Source organism: Lingula anatina, unplaced genomic scaffold (genome assembly GCF_051362555.1).
Source record: "Lingula anatina isolate TDL-2025a unplaced genomic scaffold, LinAna3.0 unanchor82, whole genome shotgun sequence".
NCBI lineage: Eukaryota > Metazoa > Brachiopoda > Lingulata > Lingulida > Lingulidae > Lingula > Lingula anatina.
Genome location: NW_028257603.1, coordinates 3770788 through 3795486, shown reverse-complemented (window position 1 = coordinate 3795486; position 24699 = coordinate 3770788). Strand labels below are relative to the sequence as shown.

Below are 24699 nucleotides of genomic sequence, written 5' to 3'. Positions count from 1 at the left end.
ATTTCGCTTTAGAATAAATCATTTCCCCGTGTTTCAACACTGCTTACAAGCATTTTACAGGTACATGTATAATGAAATTAACAAACCTACTAAAACTGACTATCGTTCATTGTCTTAGGATCAAAAGCTCGGAACTGTGACAAGTACGGTACCATCATGTAAATATGTCCGTGATCTTTGTGGTAATATGCCCATTTACTAATTTGCTAAATAATATTTTGAGTGGCATAACAGAAACGACAGGCGACAGCGACAACAAAGAGTAGTAACATACCCGTAAATACTCGTCGCAAATTTCTTTGCATTTTTCTACTCTCTTTCTATCAACTGACATACGATACTGAAGAAAAAGTGCTACTTACGAAACATGCATTTGCTTCTACGCCTCATACGACTGCGTTGCGACTGCACCCGCACGTTGAACATTGCGTCTTCACCTAGCTGTGTCCTACTGCCTACTGAGCATTCGGAAATACAGCTCGCACTACGATGAGCAAGTAATTGTTATGCAAATTACAGACAGGCATGGCTCATTTCAGGCGAGGGACTGTGGTTGAAACTGTTCACGAATGTTCACGGTCTAATACATGTACATGGCGGATAAAGAGGGGGTGTCAGGGGGGATCCAGACCCCCTCCTCCCTTCGATTTCTGATAAAAAAAATTACACCCAAAATCTATAGCTGAATAATAGTTATAAACCGTATCAAATGGAGATATTTTCCCTCTAAAACACCCTTTTTCGTGGCCCTCGAGCGTGCCCCAAACATAACTCCAAAGGGGTGAGGGTCGGCCTTGCACTCCGAGGCCTTGTCAATCCGTAAAAAAAACACCACCACCCTTCCAAAAAATCCTGGATCCGCCCCAGATGTACATGTGGATTTGACTTATTCATTCACACATTAATTGATCAATAAGACCACGGGCGCTAATATACATGTATATTCCATAATACTGTAAAATGTATTCATAAATTACTGTTGTACGCGCACCGATACTCCCCCTCGTCGTTATACAATTTTCATACATAACTGTCATTGTAACTCAACGATATTATATTTAAAATAGGCCATGTAAATTTGAAAAGCTGTAGCTAGGATCGAGGCCTACCAATGAAATCTAAATATTTTCAAGAACTTTTACTGGGCATAAATACGATTTAACCTGATTTATCAAAAGCCAATTGCCACCTCTATATCTCGACTTTTCAATAAGAAACTAGGTAGCATCTAAAAGCTTAAAGCTTCAAAAATTTTGAGACCATAACAGAGTCAGCCAAGGGCACGTTTCGGTGCCACATTTGATTACGTCATGATGGATATTTACAGGTGAAGGACCAGAACAGTCTGTCGGAAACAATATAGAAACAAGGAGTCTGTTGTAACTCATTGGTAGAAATAAGAGACTGAATTTGATCTGAGGACCAGGATAGATCCGTAAATGACGCGTGTCCCATTCACTGTTCCTGAATTCTAAAATCTAGAGTAAAAATATGTACTTAAGCATTGTAGCAGGACGTAAACCAATCCACTTCATGAGGACCCCATATCTTATCAAAATGTGAGAATAATTCTTTAGAAATACCCCAATGGGGAATACCCGCTTTAAGGGTCTGCCGCTAGATGGCGTGGGGGTGGAAGCAGTCCTTCTTAAATCTCGCAGAATCTCGCTCACGGCTTTACACCAGAGTTTAACATGGAGCGTGTGCACGCGTCGCTGACAGTGAACCAACTCAAACGCAATTTACTTGAATGTGGTGCCATAACATCTGGATGAAAATGTGAATTGACTGAAAGGTATGTGTTTTCTTTTCATTTAGTGCTTGAAAAACAAGAATGCTAACTATTTTCCTTGAAAAAAATCGAACATTAGTCGAGGTGTGTGTGTCAAATCTGACATGTTATGTACATGTAGACTACTGTAGGTACGAGTAGGCCTACGCTCATATTTTGTTTTAGTAGCACGAAAGACGAAGATTTTTTATACTTAGTAAATGTACTTATTTTTTTTCTTTATAAGGTTACCCAAAGAAGGCCCATATATTGGGGGCAAAGCCTGAAACTGTCGATTTCAGGACCCCAGGACAGCCAACTTCAAGAGCAGGATAAAATGATTACTTCAGGAATCTTACCCGTCACTTCCCATCAGCGGCAAAGATTGATGTAGCCACCAGTTATGCCTACCCTAAAGCTGACTTACAGGCGGCTGTGATGGACAACAACTATTGCCAAGTGCCATGAAAACAATAATGCATGGATAGAGGGAATGATGTAAGTGAAAACAGAGGTCTAATATTAAGAATCAGGCCCAAATATGAGAAAGAATTATCAAACTAGGTGATGTGTGACATCATAGAAACATAAAATTGTATCTTAACTATTTAATGCTGTAACCATCTACCATGCTTTAATGGGATATGACTATTTCAGGTTGAGGAACAAACGGCGAAGGACACTGAGCATAGCAAGTTACAACAAGGAAAGAGCGCAATCTGACACAAGGAGACAATGGCGGATCACTGCTTCCAGATTTGGAGAGATAATGTCAGCTACAGAGAAGAAGTATATGAACAAACTGTATGAATAATTGTTGTGTCCAAAACCATTGCAGACACATGACAGTTGGACCCGGACCCGATTTCCCCTTTTTGGAATGTGTATCTCGTGCACGAATCTGGGCCTAAAGAAAACCCGCGAATACTATACTAAGTTAGAAGGCCAGATGTTCATTACAAATCGCCCATTCTGCTATTTTGCTGTGTTTACATTCAAAGATCTGTTTGTGGGGTTGATTCATTCTGACGCTGGATATTTTTCTACATGTATTTTGCCCAGGATAACTTTTTTTAATGAAAAACACTATAGGAAGTATGTGTCAACCAGTTTATAGAAAGTACCCCTGTATGAGATGGTTTTAGCTGCAATCATAATTTTGAAGTGCAATTTTAAAAAATGTTTTCACTAAAATGAAATAATTTGGTGGTGCTATATTCTTTACAAAAAGTACTTATGTGTTTATGCTGTTTTTAATAATATTTAACTGTAATGAAAAAAAAACCCATGATGCTATTTTGTAAAGTATTTTAGCGGGATGAAATAAATTGCTAGTTGTATTTACAGCAAATAATTTGGTTTTTCTGCTTTTTAAAGAATTTTCAAAGTGATGACATAATGTGGTGGTTCTATTCAAGTAAAATAATTCATAAGTACTATTTTGTAAAAAGGAACAAAAAACTGTTAATTTGTAAAATGTTTGCTTTCTTTAATTTTTATTTCTTAAACTGTTACAAAGTTTTCCATACCTACAGTAATCCATTGGCTGAGAAATTGCAGCTATATATTCAGGAAAGTTATAGCACAAATAAATTATCTAAGTATTATATGGTTTCATGGTTTTTACTATGGACTGAATAATTATTTTGTTTAAATAAAATATTTGGTTTTGCTGCTTTTTAATGAATTTTCAGAGCGATGAAATAATATGGTGTTTCTACTCAAGTAAAACAATTCAGAAGTGCTATTTTGTAAAAAAAAGAACAAAAACTGTTCATTTATAAAATGTTTTCTTTCTTTAAATTTTATTTCTTAAACTGTTACAAAAAGTTTTCCAAACATGCATTATTCCATTGGCTGAGAAATTGCATCTATACATGAACAAATAAATTATCTAACTATACCTAGTTTTATGATTCTTACGAGGTACTGAATAATGATTTTAAATAAAAATAATTATTTAATGAACATTACCGGTCATGCTCAATACATCAATAAAAAAGGATATTACTTAATAACACAACCTTATGCGGGTAGTAGGCTACCGGGACTTATATATATTTACTGAGAACTCTTCTGAAATTACGGACATAAGAAAACGCACTTTGATAAATCATACTTCCTAGGGGCACTTTCTTGCTATGGAGCTCTCTTTCCAAAACTTTATAAGTTTTGCCAAGATCAATTAACCTTTTTACGTGTATTCTTTTTGAGGCAACTCGTCTATCTTTAGGGGCCTAATTACTGTTCCTGGGTCAAGTTGTAACTGACCCTTTAACATGGAAGGTGTGTTGACATGGGCAACCCTTCACTTCAAACGAAGCCCTGAATCCTCAAGAAAATTATGCCCACCTTGCCGACTTTGACATTCAGGTACACAACAATACTGAGGCATGTTTATTAAGGCCAGTACCACAGTCCAACGTATACAATATCCAACATGGCGACCTAGGAAGGACTGAATTCACACTAGCGACACCTGGCGCCAAGCGGGCTGGTATTCCCCATTGTCAACATCCACACTTCTACTTATATAATCTGCATGGGTATTCTCTTCTCTCAGTATCCTTTCATTTCTATTGAATAACTCCATTAGAAGAAAAACATCAAAAATAATAGGTTGTAATTTACTCCTCATGCTACTTTTTTCTTTAATGTTTACAACATCTTTGCTATCAGAAAACCACTTCAATCTCAAAACACTCAACGTGTTTGCCATGGAGAACAGGACCCTGAAAACAGCTATCAGTTCTCTGTAAGTAGAGCTCTCCGTCGCTTCGTCAGCTGACCATTCCCCGCAACACACCCTTTTAGGTGTCTCCACACAATATCCTCCAAACCCAGTACTACTAGCATCAGAATAAACTACCTTATTGCACTGAGGTGAAAACTGTAAAATTCTGATTTACTACACCAAGGTCTAATTTGACTGCATGCTTTCACACACATTTTCTGATTCTAAGAAAAAGCACTTGAAATAACCATGCTAATATAATTTGTCATTAGTTGTTTTACACTTCCCAACACATGAGACATAGTATAATCCGACCGACATAGCCAGACCTCTGCTCACTTTCGTGCGAATATAATGTCAGATCTCTTAGCACTTGCTAATCTAATATCAAGAACTTTGATTTCCCCAATACTAATATCTATTTCGATGCCTATAAATGCCAGACTCTGTACCTACGACCAAATAGTATTCTCATATATTTACATAAAACCTGACTTAGCAATATCATCTTTGATCTCAGCACCCTGATGCTCCAATCTATCTATGTTACTGCAGTACCACAGACCGTCATCCAATTACATCGAACCATTCTTTGATTAATTGCCAAGTCAATTTTGAAAAAAAATATTAAGTGCTAATGATAACCCAAATGGAAGAACTAAGAATCAAAAATAAATCTGCTGATCTTGAATTTTCCATGAAAAACCTCAATAATCCGTATGAGGATAATTGATATCTAGATGTTGATTAGCTGAATCAAATTTAATCAACCAACCACACAGTTTCATAAACATAAGAGCCGTTCTCAAATGTCCGTAACTACCAGACTGCTTACGGACATGTTTGTTTACTTCTCGTACATCTAAAATCAATCTATTTTTTTCACTGCTATGCACTGCTTCTGTTTAAGGGTTATCAACAATTGGTTGTTTGCTACACCTTTTAATCAAACGCATCTTTTTCAATTCAAGAATAGCTTTTTAACAAAAAACTTATTTTTCAATGGTGAAAGCTGTTATCTTTCCTCATCCCACAGGGTGTTGCTATAAACGGAAATTTATAACCATTTTTATCAAGTCTAGAATAAAAAATGAATACCCTACTTCTTCCCAAAAACTTAAATTGGTTCTTAACCTACTTTTCACGGGTATGAATTTCTGATTTTGCTCATGTTCATAATTATGCAACTCTTGATTGAAACTAACGCACTCATACATGTACCGGGTACTTATCTATTTTTCAATGCTTTCGCCTTCTATCCCATTCCAGATGTTCCCTCAGGGGCGGATCCAGAGATATTTTCTGACAGTCTTCCATATTATATTTGTTGGTCCATCCTCCATTTTTTGACCGTCTTCCGACAGAAAAAATTAGATACCCGTCAATGTAAACTTGAAAATCTGACCGTCTTCCGGAAGACCCAGAAGACGGCCTAAATCCGCCCCTGTTCCCTTATCTCTGGGGTTGGACTCTGGTAGAATAACTTTCCCCTCTGTAAGTTGGTCACTCAAGCATGAAATGGCCCTTTCCTCAACAAGCTAAGCAAAGTCACGACCCGCTGCTGCGATAAAGACTTCTCCGCTGAGAAGTATCGCCACACCTATCGGTCGGTCTGCTGATATAACCTTATTTTTTTTGGCTCCCTTTTTGTTTTCTTTTATTTTCTTTGTAGCTCTCTCGCTCTCAGAATCACAAGCAAGAGGATTAACAGTATGTTCCTTAACAGTGTCGAAAGTGTCAGCAATTCTGATAAGTTTGTTTCTCTTGCCAAGACTGTAAGGCACTGTCAGTTTGTTCACCACAATAATCTTATTTTCAAATACTGTTGAGTCAAATTGCTGGTGATTACCTTCTATTTTCCAAGATAAATATTGTCGACTTTCAGTTTTTACCGGCTTCGGCATTAAAAGTAGACAGTCTATGGTCGAAATAGTCTTTCGCCTCTTTCTTTTTACTTTCCATTTTTTTCATTACATCAGCCAAGGTAAAGTGTTCGCTTCCACTGGACTCATCAACCATGTCGTCTACGGAGTCGTAATCATAAGCGTGTTAACAGTACCGTGTCAATCGCCTAAATGACACGAAAACTCCCCTACCATAATCCCGCCCTCTTCTGGCGTGTCATAACCAGAGAGAAATTAATTTCACTTTAATTCCTCTCGTCAACCGATTGAAATTATATTTATATTGACTCGCTACATCGAGCTGTACGTGACGCAGTTTAGATGGTACAGGACAAAAGATTTGTGCCAGTGGTGGATTTAGGAGGGTCGGTGGGGGCGTGGGAGGGGGGAGTTTCGACCCCGACTGAATTTTTATAAATATAATGTACATTTTTTTTTTTAGAAAATCGAACTCCCCTACACTCGATAAAGTCAGGTTTGCTTATTTCTCAAATTTGTTCCAAGGGTTCGTTACTACTCCACTCGTTTAATTCAATAGATCAGGTGATGGTCGTCGGCGTAACACTGATTACTGTCTCATAAACAAAGGTGGCTGACCGTGATTCTTACTTCGCGTTAAAGGGTAGGTACTTTAATATTTATAAAACTTAAGTTTAAAGCTTAAATGCACAACCTATGACACAAATGCCAGATATGTAATTAACTTGTGTCCACCGAGGTCCATTGGTAGTTGCAGTGGCGGATTGGGAGGGGGGGTCAGGGGGTCCTGACCTCCTCCCCTTCAGTTTCTAAAAATAATCACACCGATGGTCCCCTTATGAAATAAGTATTTTCTCTAGCCGAATCATAGTTCTAAAAAGTACCAAATAGCACCGTTCGCCCTCTAAGATAAGGGTCGGTTTTGCATCCGTGGACCCCCCTTCAAATAATCCTGGTCCCGCCCCTGGGTTGGTCGCCCTTGTAACCTACAGCAGGTAAGTGATTCTTGCTATTGTCTGTTTTTGATAATCGCCTAAGATATCAATCAAGTTGTTGTATTTGTAGCGGCAAAAGGTTTCAATCTAACGCTCTTAATGGCTAAAATTAATCTGCAAACCACGTGCACTTAGTACAACTGGAAATTTTAAAAGGTGGCGATTTTATAATGAGCCGCGCAACTTTGCAACTTTCTTATCTCCAAAACTAGCAGAGATATGCCCATAATCACTATTGAACTTGGATAGGCAGTCATATGCTGACAATCTGTGTTCTTGAAATTGAGCTTTGACCTACTTTTTGCCATGAACTGCACTTCACAAATTTGAATTTAAACTTTTACTTTTCCTCATGATTTTGTTTTAAATGGTAATTTTCAACAAAACTATTTAGAACTTTTGCTTACTGCATGTAGAGCTTGTCCAGCACAACACTGGAGGTGGTGTCCCTTTTTTCACTTTTCTATACGAATGAGCTTACTCCAGCTGGTGGTACAATACCCTCAGGCGGTATCACCTCTCTGATCCTCTAGTTTTCATGGTTTTTCAAATTCATGCTTCATTTGACAAGATAAAGTGGCGTAATAAACAAAGCATTTTGTCCTGTCACACAAGTATGTTATTGCTTTTTAACCTCATTCACGGATCGTTGTGGAAATGAAATTAGGGGGTGTGAAAAATACATGGTTACCTAGAAATTCAGTGTTCAGACCAGGCTTTCACTTACTGCCTACCAGCTTGCTGCTTACTTTTTTCGTTTTTCTTACATTTTAGTTAAACATGTTTCAAACAACAAAAGCTCTAGATATTATAAAGGTTTGACAAACATTTTATTTCGAAACTTGTACATGTACCAGTTAAATTTCTGTTTTGCTGATTATGTGACCATCTCCATAAATAGAATAGGCCTGCACTGGTGCACATGGACGCGGTCGCAAATTACAGTGGAATGCTTTTTTTTTTCGAACAAAATTAATACACATTGCTAAGTTTAACTAGAAAAGCAAATATATAAATGGGCATTCAAGGTGTGTTTACATTATCGCTAGTAGAGTCCGAATTACTGGTTGCCTATGTGTGGACGAAAACCGCAGTGAGCCATCCTGAAGTATGTATAATTTCTTTATTTAGTATTCTTTACTGAGAAATGGACCATGTAATGCTAAATGCCATCGAACTCCTTTCGATTTTTTCCTTCAGCTGCCTTCAAATAGTGCCTCTACCCCCTACATCTAAACAGCCATACCCAAGTATGTCGTGAGATCATCTTAGATGTAGTCTGACAAGCGACTTTGCGGCATAAATCTTGCATTACTAATCATCATGCATCGTTATTTTATTTGATTTAATTTTAATGAATATTAATTCAATTAATTTATTCAATGTTAAAAATGAACCGTTCCGTCCACGTAGAAGCGGGGTCAATAAAAACTAACCACCTAGTCTTCGAAATCCTGGATTCGCCCCTGAGAGCTGTACTGGCAATAAACACAATCGGATTTGTTATCTATTTTTAAGGATTTATGATGTTACATTCAAGTTGTAATTTTTTCTGTCCTAGATTTCTATTACAAACAGAACCGTAAAGAAAAAACAGTAATTTAAGCGCATTATACTGTAGGTGTTCAGTGCAGGGGCGGATTTAGGCCGTCTTCTGGGTCTTCCAGAAGACGGTCAGATTTTCAAGTTTACATTGACGGGTATCCAATTTTTAATGTTGGAAGACGGTCAAAATTGGAGGATGAATCAACAAAGATAATTTGGAAGACTGTCAGTATATAGCTCTGGATCCGCCCCTGCAGTGGTTCCTACAATCGCCCAAGGACAGCCTAAATTGTAGAATCTCACATTTCCAGGAGGACAAAGGCGGCAATTTCTCGCTTAAACAATGTTTTTTTTTGTTGTTGTTGTTTCAATTTCTTTTACGAATAGAGTGGCCCCTGAAGAAAAGATTATGTCGTCTTTGCTATCTTCTGTTAAAAACATACTTTTAGTAAAATAATTAATAAACAAATCAAGAAGAAGATGCACATATTGTATACAGTAACCACTGTTGAAGAACGAAGTGAAGTATACAGATATTTCTTAATAATTGTCACAATCAGTAAATAACAGGAGACCTCCTCGGTTAAGATCCTTTATTATTCTTCTGTCTGCTCTCCTAGCAGGCCAGTTCTTATACACTAACATGTTTGAGTATTAATTATGTATGCTATTGTGTGCTGTGCTGGTACTGAAAAAGGCCTTGTCTACTTTGTCTAAACTATAACTAAGAGAACATTAATGTCATTGTAGTCAGGAGATATAGGATGTCAACTGTGTATAAGGACACATGTGGATATACATGCATAATTACTTTGGAACTGCATAATTAGTGCTTAATGAACTATTTTATGTGCTGTGGTCATGCACAACTTTGGAACTTCCTTGTAGAGTTGCCATTATCAAAATTACATGCATGATAGGGCTCCCCCGGCAAGATAAGTTTCGTGCCTCGAAACTATTCTATCATCTGATCTGTCCGATGAAAACAAGCTAAACTTTTAACTCAAGACATTTGATTATGCTATGTGAGTCTTCTACAAATACAATACAGTAAACATCATACCATACACTTAACACAATTAATACAATCAATACAATACAATTACAGTAAGCTTTACTACGACTACAACACAATATTATATAATAGAATATGATCAATACAGTCAATACAATACAATACAACCAATACATTTTATTATGAGTACAACACAGTGTAACATCAAATAATACAATACAATGCAATACACTTAGTTAGGAATACAGCAGTGTTACATAATTAATACATTTAAAAAAAAAATTATGATTAATACGGTTAATACAGTGTCCTGCAACAAATACATTTTACTACAACACTACAACATAATATGATACATACAATAGTACAATACTACAATGCACTATGAAACATTTTATATTAACAGTTAATACTTGATTTATGTATATCTAGATCAATACAGAAGAGGATGACTTGAGATTGCGGGATGGACCGAGACGCAATGTCTGGGCATGCGGAATCATCTATTTCGTACTGATGAATGCTTTCTAATATTTCCAAGGAGATTGAATATATATATATATATGTAGTATACACAATACAGGTGGTCCGAACAGGTGGCATTAATTTTTGTGGATTGGGATGTAGTGGACGTGGCCATGGTGTAAGGCTACCAAATGGGTATCGAAGGGTTTTTGAGTGATTTTCTTTAAGTTCCGTTGGGTAAGTACACCGAGTTCTATTGATGTGGGGAGGGTGAAGCTGAACCCAGTTGTCACATTGGTCAATGTGACATCACCCCACGCAATATCTAATTTAGGTCTAAATGTACCCCGAATTTGGATGTGGTCTATCATATTTTTAGCTTCGCAGTACAGATCACTAGGGCAACAGTTAATTGTTAGCAACGGGATGGTTGTACAGTGTCTCCCATTGGTTAGTTCTAGAGAAATTACATTTTTCTGTCTTCTTATGCAAAAATATAATATGGAAATGACAATACTCAGCACTAAAAGGAAGGTCAGAAGAGTTATTGTCGGCAAGTACTCAATTTTTATAGCATCGCCGAAATTGAAGGGTGGGGTGTCAGGCTCTGGAGAGGCAGGGAATTCATAGATGAATTTGGGAGCTGCATGTCCTTTGCTAAATGTGAGGACAGAGGCAGCTAAGATTTTTGTTTTGTATCCAAAATATACTGAAGTGCAGAATGAGATTATAGCAATTGCAATGGCAGTGTAGGTGAGAATGGAATCTATATCTGTGGTTGTCTCTGGTAGGTGAAGTTCGCCGGTGAGGAGAGGTTGGGCCAACTCACTGAAAATGAATTTTTGATTACGTGCTGCTGAGGTTGCTTTTTTAAGGTTGAGTGTGAGCTGGTGATCTCTCGCTAAGAAGTTTGAAAAATTGTGTTGATATATTCTAAATTCTGGAATAGAGATTTCAAGAGAGGAGTTGAATAGGGTGTGACCGAAAATGTTGGAGAAGTAGGAGTCATTGAAAAAGTGTTGAAGCACAGCCAAATTAAGAGGGTAATAAACTGCTGAGTTCGTGGTCCTGTTAGCGCAGATTGCAGATGATGGAAGGAAGAGGTTGTTGTGTAGAATGTTACATCCACACGGAGTGTTGTGGACACAAAAGTGACAACCAGACTTAAAGTGTTGTTTAGAACCGCATTGAATGGTATAATTTAGCACTTTGGTAAGCAGAATTTGTTGGTCTGAAATTTGATGAATTTGAGAGGTGATAGCTTCTGGTAAAAATTTGAAATTGCACAATTGTTTAATGTTTGCTCTATCATTTTCTAAAATGGAAATGAAACAATTATCTCCAGAGAGGATTTGTACGTTCTTTGAGTGGCAAATTTGAGTAATGTGACCATCACACTTATTTACATCATTTTCTGAAAAAAGGAAGTACTGCCTATTATGAAAAGATTTTGCGATATATTTTGGGACATCTGGGAGGGTGGTGACATGGCTGCTGGTACGGTTAATGGGGATAGGGAAGTGTGTCACTTTGTAGAGTTGGAACTTCTGTGGAATTGGGGTTACTGGGACTTTGAGAGTGATAACAATAGAAGTATTGAGGTAGTAAGCTGCTACTTTTCCAAAGTTGTAAAAGTAATCTAGATCATCTGTAGCAAGTTGAAAAGATTTATCAGTTATTGCGAGATGATGTTTGATTTGTTGAAGGGAGTGGAAAAGGGTGTGGGGAGGAATGATTAGGGGGGATAGTTTACCAAAAACTAATTCATTAACACCAATTAAATAATTGTCGACTTCTAACTTTAGTTTGGCAGCTAGGTTGTACTGTTTCATGAGTTTGGTTGTGATCTTCATTAGAATTTCAATTTCTTTTTCTATTAACGTTATGTCACCCCCTAGTCTGATACCAAAATCATGATTATTTGCGATTGCACTGGCTAGATTGCTAAGTTTCTGAGACTGACCATCATGAATTGAGCCAAATTGATTCGAGATTTGAGTAAATGCTGCTAGTGCTTTTTGCTGACGTTTCTGAATTGCATTAACATGATTTATGACTTTATTTAACTGTTCGTCTGTGGCTACACCAAAGATGCTATGTGCCGCTTTGCCGAGAAAAGGGAGCAGGGAACGTTTGGATCTACTGGTAGATTTGATGGACAATATAGATTTGATTCTGTTATGAATTGAATTGAGCTCTTGAACTGAACTTGCTAAGATACTGTTAGCTTCACCTATTGCATTTTGAATTACCTTGCAACTGGACTCTTTTAGTCCTCTGCTGCAAGCAACGGATGTAGTTGGAGTTTCAGGGATAGTCGGTAATGTCATAACAAAAGAATGTAACCATTCATTGGGTGCTAATACAACAGTGCCTTCCTCTCTAAACGAGAGTCCATAGTTTACCCGCTGTTCATAGCCCGAGGACTGTGCCTCGACAGGTATGAGAAGCATCCAAATTACTATAGCTACCATGGGACCTAGGATCTGTTTCTTCCCTACAAAAGAAAACAAAAGAGAAAAGTTGCGCGCGAATTTGGAAAAAAAAAGGGGTAGGGAGCATGGTTGCCAAAGAATTATGGGTGCAATTATGGGGATTCTGTTTTATAGTCTAGCATACCCAAGAATTAGATTTCGGTTACTTCTTTATCATACTTAAGGCGACGCCATTTATTTGACAATATTCACTAATACTTATGCATTTTTAACATTTTTCCCTGTTTTTCTGCGTTTTCTACCACGCAAGGTTCTCTGAGTGTGAAACTCCTGTCTTAAAACTTCTGGGACTTGGTCTCTACTAATCCATTGCTTTTCAGAAATTCCTTCCAATTTTACAAGGTAAGTACGATTTTGGGGATTCCCTTTACATTTGATTATTTTCTCGACAGTTCTAGGCTGGCTTGGTGGTATAGTAATGTCTGCACTATTTGTTGGTGTTGAATCGGGTGGATTGTTATTGAGATTGCTGGGTGGGATGTGGTCAGGATATGGTGTACGTGTAACTGGGTCTTTGTATGGTTTTAACCTATCAGCATTTACAGGTGCACGAGCTAATTTATCCGTGTTTGCATCCCTAACCATGTAAGTGGACTCACCTATCTTGTGATCAATGTAAAAAGGTCCCTTGTATTTTTGTGTGAGTTTTGGTGAGTGCCCGATTGGTGTGTGTTCATTCCTAACAAGGACTTTATCTCCTACTTCATATGTAGGCTGCTTAGTCTTTTTGTCATGTTTTTGACGATCAACTTGCTGGGAATCGAGTTTGATTGTAGCAGCTGTTTTCCTAGCAGTTTGCAAGCAAATGCTTTTCTGATGTGCATATTCTTTTACACTTTCGGGCAAGGTTTTGGTGGGAAGCAATAAGTTGTCTAGAGGCAGATTCATTTCTTTTCCGTGTAGAAGGAAGTAGGGTGAGTAACCTGTAGCTGATTGTGGAGTAGCTCTATAGGACATGAGGGCGGCCTGAAGGTGCTCCAACCAATCAGATTGATCAAATTTGCAATGTGCTCTTAACACTTGTAATATAAAACTGTTGAAGCGCTCACAGACGGCATTGGTTTGGGGGTGATAGGCTGCTGTAAAGTGATGTTTCACGCCAAATAAATCACAAAGAGACTGGAGCAATTTTGATCGAAAATTTTGGCCTCTGTCAGTTATGATTTCCGATGGTACACCGTACCTAGAGAAGATTTCTGAATACAAAATATTTGCAATTTCAGTTGCTTCTTGCGTTTTTAGGGGAAACACTTCTGGCCAACGACTGAAAGATTCGACAATTAGCAAAAGGTATTTGTGTCCAGAACTTTGTTTTGGAAGGGGTCCGAGAATATCTAAGTGCCAGGTGCTGAAGACTTCTTTGATTGGTAAAGGTTTCAGTGGAGTTTTGGAAGTGCCATAAAATCTTTTTACTTTTTGACAAATTTCACAAGTTTTAACATATCGTTTAACGTCACGGGCAATTTTTGGCCAAAAGTATTTTGAACTAATTGCTTCTAGGGTTCTTTTGTATCCTTGGTGGCAACCTCCAGCTCTGGAGTCATGGTAAGCAGCGAGAACAGCACCTCTATAACAAGTTGGGACTACTAGTTGATGTATAATGGAGTCATCACCTGCTGTTAAGCGGCGTTTGTTTTGAAAGATGCGGTACAGAGTGTTGTCTTTCAATGTGTAATGTTTTTTGTAGTTTTCCTGTTTCTGTTTTTGTTTTCCGTCACTTTGTGATGAGGTGTTTTTTAGAGCTGCTAGGATGGGCATGATGTCATTTGACTCACTTTGTTTTTGAGGGAGATTGCTGAAGGAGGAAGAGTCACAACTTTTTGAAGGTCTGGGTTTGGATTTTGATATGGAGGCTACTACTGGATTTTTAGCTTTTGGAAATTTGATGCTGTAATATTTACCTAAAGCATTAGCAATTGGTAAGGGATTTTGATCAATAAGGCAAACATTTTGGGCTTGATTTGAAAATTTGTTGGTATTGTCAGAATTTCCAGGTGCAGTATCAGATGTTTCAACTTGCCTAGATAAACAGTCAGCTGGATTTAAACTACCCTTTTTGTATTGGATTGTAAACTCTAAATTTTGGAGATCAAGGGACCAGTTGTTTAATCTCACGTTTGAGGACTCTTTGGTACGTAACCATTGTAAAGGTTTGTGGTCTGTTACAACTACAAAGGGGTTATTTTGCAAAAACTGTTTGTACTCTTTAATGCCTGCTACAACTGCTAAGCATTCTTTTTCAGTGGTGCTATAGTTTTTCTCTGCTTTGTTTAGTGCTCTAGAGCCATAAGCGATAGCATGTTCCCTATTGTTTTTATCAATTTGACTAAGTATGTAACCAATAGCTACGTTAGATGCATCTGTTGTAAGCCGAAATTCCCTTGACATGTCTGGGAAAGCTAAAATAGGTGCTTGCCCAAGGGCGTCTTTCAGAGCAACAAATGAATCTTCGCAAGTGTCGGTCCAAACAAAGTCAGTTGATTTGCATGTGAGAGCATTTAGAGGGGCAGCCAATTTGGCATAATTTTTGACATAACGCCTGTAGTAGTTGCACATTCCTAGAAAACTTTTTACTGCTGTGTGTGTTTTTGGTCTTTGTATATTTTGGACAGCTTCGATTTTGGAAGAGTCAACTTCTATTCCCTGTTTTGAGATGATGTGGCCCAAGAAACAAATTTTCTTTACTGCGAATTTGCATTTTGAGGGGTTCAAGGCTAGGTTGGCTTTTTGCAATCGTTCAAAGATGAGGTTTAGATGTTCCAAATGCTGTTCAAAATTTTTACTAAATATGATGATATCGTCAATGTAAACTAGGGCAATGCGCCAATTCAAATTTTTCAAAATTTTGGACATGGCTGCTTGATATGCTGCCGTCGCGTTCTTGGTCCCAAACGGAAGTCTCTTAAATTGGAAATGGCCATGATGGGTGACGAACGCTGTTTTATGTTTAGTTCTCTCATCTAATTTGAATTGCCAATAGCCACTTTTGACATCAACAGAAGAAAAGATTTGAGGTTGAGAATCAGCAATAGTATCAAAAACGTCTGTTAACCTTGGGAGAGGAAAGTGTTCAGGAGTGGTTACAGAGTTAAGCTTCCTATAATCAATTGCAAATCGAAAGGTACCATCTTTTTTGCGAACTAAGACAACTGGGGATGCCCAAGGGCTGGATGATTCTTCAATAATGTCATGTTTGAGCATATCATCTACCTGTCTTTCAATTTCGCGTCGTTTGTCAGGTGTTGTACTGTAATGTCTTTGTCGTTTAGGAAGTGCGTCACCTGTGTCAATGTAATACTTGTCTACATTTGCCTCACCTAACTCAGCAGTACATGTTGCAAAGGACTGTCGGTGTTTACCAATAAAAACTAATAATTTGTTTTTTTGATCATCATCTAGATCGGCATCCGAGACATCAATTCCAATATCTTTAGCAATTTTGATATAACATTCATCAGACAATTGGTTAGGTGGTGGGCTATTAATGGTGTTAAGGTCACTATCAACAGGACCATCAAAGACTGAGATATTATCATCGAGGACAGGTAGGGCCTTTGCTAAGACCTTATCTTTAGAGATCTTAATGGGCACTTCAGATGGATTAAAGATACGACATGCAGCTTTTGTTTTGGTAGCATTCACTACACACCTAGCAAGAAGATATTTTGAGGAGATGGGCTCTAATAGCAAGTGTTTGGATGTAGTAAAATTTGTACCAGCTATTTTAATGGGAACAAGGGCCTCTGAATTTGGATCAATTGTTACACTTTTGGATGCGCGGGCTAGACCGAGCCATTGAGGTTTGGTGATTTCACAAATCTCTGATCTTTTGAATGAAATTGTGCTGTTTAGGGTATCAAGCTTTGCCCCAAATTTAGTGAGAAAGTCCATTCCAAGAATAATTTTTCGTGGGAGGGTTGGGAACACATAAAATTTGTGAGTGAAGTTTTTGTTTCCAATTTTAAATGATAGATACACACACTGATCAATGGGGATTAAGTTTCCGCTGACACCTGTGACAGCTGTAAAATCTGAGGCTTCAAATTTGACAAGATTGTCTTGTTTCAATTTAGACAGAATTTCTTTAGAAATACATGACAGGAAAGCGCCTGTGTCAACCAAAGCTTTAATGGAGAAGGCTGAAAATTGCACTGATACCAGATTGTGATCTAGAGGGTCTGAGAAATGAAGAGATTGAATAGATGGGGTGGCTGGAGGGGTAAAATTTTGAGTACCTGTATTGTGTGCGTGTCCCTATTGTTGTGTAATTGTCCTACATGCAGGGGAAATATGGCCATGGCGGTTACATTTGTAACAAGTTAAATTTTTGGCATAGCATTCATCAATACGAAGACAATTCCACCTACCACATCTATTGCACCGTCTCCGTCTGTCATCCCTTTCCCTGTCTCTGGAGCTTCCTCTCTCCCTGTATGCTCTGGGTTGGTCTCCTTGTCTGCCTGGAGACCTATGCCTATTCCTATCTGAGCCTGATCCTTGAAAGTGAACCCTTTTGTTGTGTGTAGGGTGAAGTGCATTAATCTGTGGGGACAAAACAGCTTGCATCTGAGACACTAAAGTTGCCATGTTTAATTGTATGGCATCAGCTACCATTTTGTTCACATCTGCTGGTGTAACTGACGCTACTGATGCTAAAGAATTCCAAGTTGCAGATTCAGCCCTAACAGCTGTGTCAGTGAGGTCACTTAAAGATTGTGGATTTTCCAAAATCACAACCTGTTTAATGGCAGGGTTAAGCCCATTAATAACAGCATCAATGATTTGTGAATTATGTAAATCTAAATCACGACCTAAGGTAATGACTTTTGCTAGAAAATCTTGCACATTGTCTGTGCCTTGTGTTTGATTGTAAAATTGTGCTTTCTTTTCTCGTAATTCAGATTGGGATAGCCCATATCTATTTAAAAACAATGCTTTCAGATCACTAAAACTATTTGCAGTTGATTCTAACGATTTATACCATAAACTTGCATTATCTTGCAGTAAAAACGGTAAATTGATCATTCTCTGCTGGTCAGAAAAATTTACATAGTTGCAATACTGTTCATATTTGAGTATCCAGTCTCTTGCACGTTCGCCCTTTTTCCCTGAGAAAGGAATTGGGGTTAGGTGAGGAGGTACTGAGTACATTACCACTGGCGCTGGCTGCATCAATTGGACCGGGGCCGCCTGTTGCTGCTGGTGCTGCTGCTGTGGTTGCTGCATGGCCGGCTGGAGCGGGGTGGCTGGCTGGTCCGTCTGGGGGGCCTGCTGTGGAGGCAGAGGGGCTGTCTGTTGGTGATCTGGGGATGTCTCTCCCTGCTGTGGAGGTTGAGGGTCTGCCTGCTGCTGCTGACCTGGGGACGTTTCGCTCTGCTGTGGAGGCGTCTGGGGCTCCAGGGTACCTGGAGCAGTGAGGGGGCTGCTGGGGATCACTCTGGAAGGTCCTGGTACTTCATGGGCTGGGTCTTCTGCTGTATGTCTCCCCGAGGAGTCTCCCTGTCCTGACTGTGATCTAGTACCTGGTCGTCCTGGCACTAGGGTCTTAGACATATCTCACAGGATTAGCCACAGGTCTCCACCAGTGTCACAATCAGTAAATAACAGGAGACCTCCTCGGTTAAGATCCTTTATTATTCTTCTGTCTGCTCTCCTAGCAGGCCAGTTCTTATACACTAACATGTTTGAGTATTAATTATGTATGCTATTGTGTGCTGTGCTGGTACTGAAAAAGGCCTTGTCTACTTTGTCTAAACTATAACTAAGAGAACATTAATGTCATTGTAGTCAGGAGATATAGGATGTCAACTGTGTATAAGGACACATGTGGATATACATGCATAATTACTTTGGAACTGCATAATTAGTGCTTAATGAACTATTTTATGTGCTGTGGTCATGCACAACTTTGGAACTTCCTTGTAGAGTTGCCATTATCAAAATTACATGCATGATAGGGCTCCCCCGGCAAGATAAGTTTCGTGCCTCGAAACTATTCTATCATCTGATCTGTCCGATGAAAACAAGCTAAACTTTTAACTCAAGACATTTGATTATGCTATGTGAGTCTTCTACAAATACAATACAGTAAACATCATACCATACACTTAACACAATTAATACAATCAATACAATACAATTACAGTAAGCTTTACTACGACTACAACACAATATTATATAATAGAATATGATCAATACAGTCAATACAATACAATACAACCAATACATTTTATTATGAGTACAACACAGTGTAACATCAAATAATACAATACAATGCAATACACTTAGTTAGGAATACAGCAGTGTTACATAATTAATACATTTAAAAAAAAAATTATGATTTTATGTGCTGTGGTCATGCACAACTTTGGAACTTCCTTGTAGAGTTGCCATTATCAAAATTACATGCATGATATAATCACAAAGCCGAGCTGCATACATATTAGATCGACTATGTACTTTGTTACTAAGCAGACCAACTTTAGTAATTCCCTTATTTTTCCACAATATTTCTAATGAAATGTGTCACTTTTGGGTCCCAAGAGGGTGGTGCACTTTCGGAAAAATAGTATTTCGAGAGTTTTTAGATCAATCATTGTGTTTTGTTGGTAGCAGTTTTAACCAATTGCAAAGGCTGTGAGAGAGTATCGTTGCAGGAGCTTTAAGATGCGGGTGAGGTCGATGGAGTGTAAGGGGTAGTATAGGCCTATCGGTGCGAGGGAGTAATGGTGCGGAGGAGTATCAGTGCTGAGACGGAAAGGGATCATTCACAATAATTGTCTAAACATATCAACATCTCATCATTAAATCCCCAAATTGCATCTTTATAGTACTTCAAAAAGCTCCTCAGGGGTTTGAGGTTGGGGAGGGGGATGGAAAAATATTTTTTTAATTCACAAGAAATATTGAAAAAAAAAATTTACCTGTGGATGGCTAGAAAAAACAAAACACGCCTTCCTGACATCATTATTTTAATTATTTTAAAAAACCCAAATTTCATCTTTATATTATTTCAAAAAGCTCCCCAGGGGCTTGAGAGTGGGAGCTGGAATTTCATCCCGTGGGAGTTCCAAGTCTCACGAAGAAAATGCTAATATGTGAAAAAAAATTATTTTGAAAATAATAATAATAAATAATAATAATAATAATGATAATTAAATAAATAAATAACTCTCAGAAAAAGAATGCAAACAGTTCAGTTTTCTAACTCAAGCTGTATTTCAGTCCAATTTACCTTTTCTGTAAGATTGAGATCCATGAGTAACATGGTTTTACTTAAATTGTCATCAGTGTTCAAAATGGGGTTTCTTTAACTTTGACAAAATCAGCCCAGATCATCATGTGAAATGTGATTTATGTGAAATGTGTTCAAAAATAAGCATTAAAACCTGTCTTTATAGATATTGATGTTTGCTTTTAAAATCTCATTTGAGGCAGGAGTGGGGCATCCAGACAAAGTTGTTCATTTAACTAATATGCTGACAAAATCACATTACCTCATAAAGACCCAAAATAACAACATTGTGCTTTTAACCCAAAACTTGGGAAATCTGCCAAATTTGCGTAAGCACCCTCAAGTGGAAATAGCAAAAAAAAAAAAATAAATAAATAAATAAATAAATAAATAAATAATGATAATAATTAATCAATGAATGTTCATTCATTTCTCATTATTGCCAAAAATACAAAATGTGGAAATCTTTTCAGAGTTTTTGTTCACAAGGAAGTATCAGTTCATAAAAAATGCACACTCAAAGTTAATTAAGCCTTCTCTAATAATTGCAATAGTCGTTTTTCTAATTTCCAAAAAGAGATTTCAACATGATTTTAATGCATGGACTTATGGCTGTATTTTCTTTTTAACTTCCAGATTAAGCTGCTGGTTTGTACTTTCTATACCAAGGGTTTGAAGACCCACTATGCAAGTACCAGAACCTGCTATAGACAGTTGTCTTGGAGCCTCCAGAACACTTGCAATCCATATCCCTATCATCAAGGGGTCATTTCTTCGATGACATGCTGCGGCGTGGGGCGAGTACCTTAAAGACTTTGATGCTTTTGGACCTTTAATATATTGTCCATACTGACTTACATCATACTAGTCCTTGGAAGGCTTGGAATACTTGATTTGACCCTTTGACACCGGTTTCCAAAGCTAAGACCATTTCTGCTTAATTTGACTGATGACTTGTAAAGCACTCTTCAAACTCTTTGGTGCTCCTGTGCTGTAAGTAACAGGATTCGTTTGATAGCACAGGCAAGGTGTCTCGGGAACAGTAATGGCTGCTGAAATTGCTGGAATAAAAAAGACAAACTGAAAACTTTTGTTCTAGGTTTTAAAAAACTGATACGGTAATTATTTTAAAAAAGGGCTATGTATATAGGAAAGGCATCATAAAATTCGATAAATTAAAGATAAAATAATAATATAGCAGGAATCTGTATACATAGTTTTTGCTTTATTTCTTCCATAATGTTGCCACCACCACTCTTCAAGCATTTTATGCTTACTACAAATGACCAAACACACCAACCTGACACTTAATGAAAAAAACATTTTTTTCATCCCTACCTGGCCAAAATTGAAGAAATCTCACATGGCTGGCACTTATGAAAATCACTCAAAATAAAAAAAAAAATGTCATGAAAATCAATCTATCACACCTATCATTAATAAAAAATGTGGAAATACGCCCGGGTCACTTCATCAAGGCGCCCAATTCTATCTTTAAAGATGATCCCGAAATAAGCTCCGAGATCAGAATCGGAGATGGGGGGAGAGAGAGTTTTTGTTCTATGTCTTCCTTAATGTTGACACCACCACTCTTCCAGCACTTTATTCTTAGTACAAATGACCAAACACACCTACCTGACACTATAATGAAGAAAAAAAAAATTCATCCCTACCTGGCCAAAATTGAAGAAATCTCACAGTGCCGGCACTGAACAAAATCACTCAAAATCACCAAAAATCGACCCGTCTCCGATTTTTCCAGAAAGTGACGAAAATCAATCTACCACACCTGTCATTCATAAAAAATGTGGAAACGCACCTGGGTCACTTCATCAAGGCCCCCAATTCTAGCTTTAAAGATGATCCAAAAATAAGCACTGAGAACAGAATCTGAGGGGGGGGGGGAGAGAGTTTTTGCTCTATTTCTTCCTTAATGTTGACACCACCACTCTTCCAGCATTTTATTCTTACTACAAATGACCGAACACACCTACCTGACACTATAATGAAGAAAAAAAATTTTCATCCCTACCTGGCCAAAATTGAAGAAATCTCACAGTGCCGGCACTGTTCAAAATCACTCAAAATCACCAAAAATCGACCCGTCTCCGATTTTTCCAAAAAGTGACGAAAATCAATCTACCACACCTGTCATTAATAAAAAAATGTGGAAACGCACCCGGGTCACTTCATCAAGGCCCCCAATTCTAGCTTTAAAGATGATCCAAAAATAAGCACTGAGAACAGAATCTGAGAGGGGGGGGGGAGAGAGAGTTTTTGCTCTATTTCTTCCTTAATGTTGACACCACCACTCTTCCAGCACTTAATTCTTACTACAAATGACCGAACACACCTACCTGACACTATAATGAAGAAAAAAAATTTTCATCCCTACCTGGCCAAAATTGAAGAAATCTCACAGTGCCGGCACTGTTCAAAATCACTCAAAATCACCAAAAATCGACCCGTCTCCGATTTTTCCAAAAAGTGACGAAAATCAATCTACCACACCTGTCATTCATAAAAAATGTGGAAACGCGCCCGGGTCACTTCATCAAGGCCCCCAATTCTAGCTTTAAAGATGATCCAAAAATAAGCTCTGAGAACAGAATCTGAGAGGGGGGGGGGAGAGTTTTTGCTCTATTTCTTCCTTAATGTTGACACCACCACTCTTCCAGCACTTTATTCTTACTACAAATGACCGAACACACCTACCTGACACTATAATGAAGAAAAAAAATTTTCATCCCTACCTGGCCAAAATTGAAGAAATCTCACAGTGCCGGCACTGTTCAAAATCACTCAAAATCACCAAAAATCGACCCGTCTCCGAGTTTTCCAAAAAGTAACGAAAATCAATCTACCACACCTGTCATTCATAAAAAATGTGGAAACGCACCCGGGTCACTTCATCAAGGCCCCCAATTCTAGCTTTAAAGATGATCCAAAAATAAGCTCTGAGAACAGAATCTGAGAGGGGGGGGAGAGAGAGTTTTTGCTCTATTTCTTCCTTAATGTTGACACCACCACTCTTCCAGCACTTTATTCTTACTACAAATGACCGAACACACCTACCTGACACTATAATGAAGAAAAAAAATTTTCATCCCTACCTGGCCAAAATTGAAGAAATCTCACAGTGCCGGCGCTGTTCAAAATCACTCAAAATCACCAAAATCTCCGAGTTTTCCAAAAAGTGACGAAAATCAATCTACCACACCTGTCATTCATAAAAAATGTGGAAACGCACCCGGGTCACTTCATCAAGGCCCCCAATTCTAGCTTTAAAGATGATCCAAAAATAAGCTCTGAGAACAGAATCTGAGAGGGGGGGGGGGGAGAGAGAGGGTTTTTGCTCCATTTCTTCCTTAATGTTGACACCACCACTCTTCCAGCACTTTATTCTTACTACAAATGACCGAACACACCTACCTGACACTATAATGAAGAAAAAAAATTTTCATCCCTACCTGGCCAAAATTGAAGAAATCTCACAGTGCCGGCACTGTTCAAAATCACTCAAAATCACCAAAAATCGACCCGTCTCCGATTTTTCCAAAAAGTGACGAAAATCAATCTACCACACCTGTTATTCATAAAAAATGTGGAAACGCACCCAGGTCACTTCATCAAGGCCCCCAATTCTAGCTTTAAAGATGATCCAAAAATAAGCTCTGAGAACAGAATCTGAGAGGGGGGGGGGGAGAGACAGAGTTTTTGCTCTATTTCTTCCTTAATGTTGACACCACCACTCTTCCAGCACTTTATTCTTACTACAAATGACCGAACACACCTACCTGACACTATAATGAAGAAAAAAAATTTTCATCCCTACCTGGCCAAAATTGAAGAAATCTCACAGTGCTGGCACTGTTCAAAATCACTCAAAATCACCAAAAATCGACCCGTCTCCGATTTTTCCAAAAAGTGACGAAAATCAATCTACCACACCTGTCATTCATAAAAAATGTGTAAACGCGCCCGGGTCACTTCATCAAGGCCCCCAATTCTAGCTTTAAAGATGATCCAAAAATAAGCTCTGAGAACAGAATCTGAGAGGGGGGGGGGGGAGAGAGAGTTTTTGCTCTATTTCTTCCTTAATGTTGACACCACCACTCTTCCAGCACTTTATTCTTACTACAAATGACCGAACACACCTACCTGACACTATAATGAAGAAAAAAAATTTTCATCCCTACCTGGCCAAAATTGAAGAAATCTCACAGTGCCGGCACTGTTCAAAATCACTCAAAATCACCAAAAATCGACCCGTCTCCGATTTTTCCAAAAAGTGACGAAAATCAATCTACCACACCTGTCATTCATAAAAAATGTGTAAACGCGCCCGGGTCACTTCATCAAGGCCCCCAATTCTAGCTTTAAAGATGATCCAAAAATAAGCTCTGAGAACAGAATCTGAGAGGGGGGGGGGGGAGAGAGAGTTTTTGCTCTATTTCTTCCTTAATGTTGACACCACCACTCTTCCAGCACTTTATTCTTACTACAAATGACCGAACACACCTACCTGACACTATAATGAAGAAAAAAAATTTTCATCCCTA

General features: G+C 38.2%; 1 protein-coding gene and 1 long non-coding RNA gene across 3 annotated transcripts; one reads left to right on the top strand and one right to left on the bottom strand.

Annotated features, from left to right (window-relative positions):
* Positions 1 to 1617: 1617 nt before the first annotated feature.
* LOC147759245 (uncharacterized) lies at positions 1618 to 3300 on the top strand. The gene is made up of 3 exons (XR_015331648.1): positions 1618 to 1795; positions 2019 to 2269; positions 2429 to 3300. It is a non-coding gene; the product is annotated as an uncharacterized LOC147759245 (long non-coding RNA).
* A 6207-nt stretch (positions 3301 to 9507) lies between these two features.
* Positions 9508 to 19237, bottom strand: LOC147759244 (uncharacterized). Of its 2 annotated transcripts, XM_086998466.1 has the most exons (3): positions 18058 to 19237; positions 17271 to 17445; positions 9508 to 12905 (listed from the first exon to the last, which is right to left on the bottom strand). In XM_086998466.1, the coding sequence occupies exons 1-3, from the start codon at positions 18454 to 18456 to the stop codon at positions 10546 to 10548; spliced, it is 2934 nt and encodes a 977-aa protein (XP_086854592.1). In that variant the 5' UTR covers positions 18457 to 19237; the 3' UTR covers positions 9508 to 10545. The 2 variants fall into 2 exon arrangements, with proteins under 2 accessions (XP_086854592.1, XP_086854591.1); XM_086998465.1 differs by having other exon boundaries at positions 17271 to 19237.
* Between the last annotated feature and the right edge of the window lie 5462 nt (positions 19238 to 24699).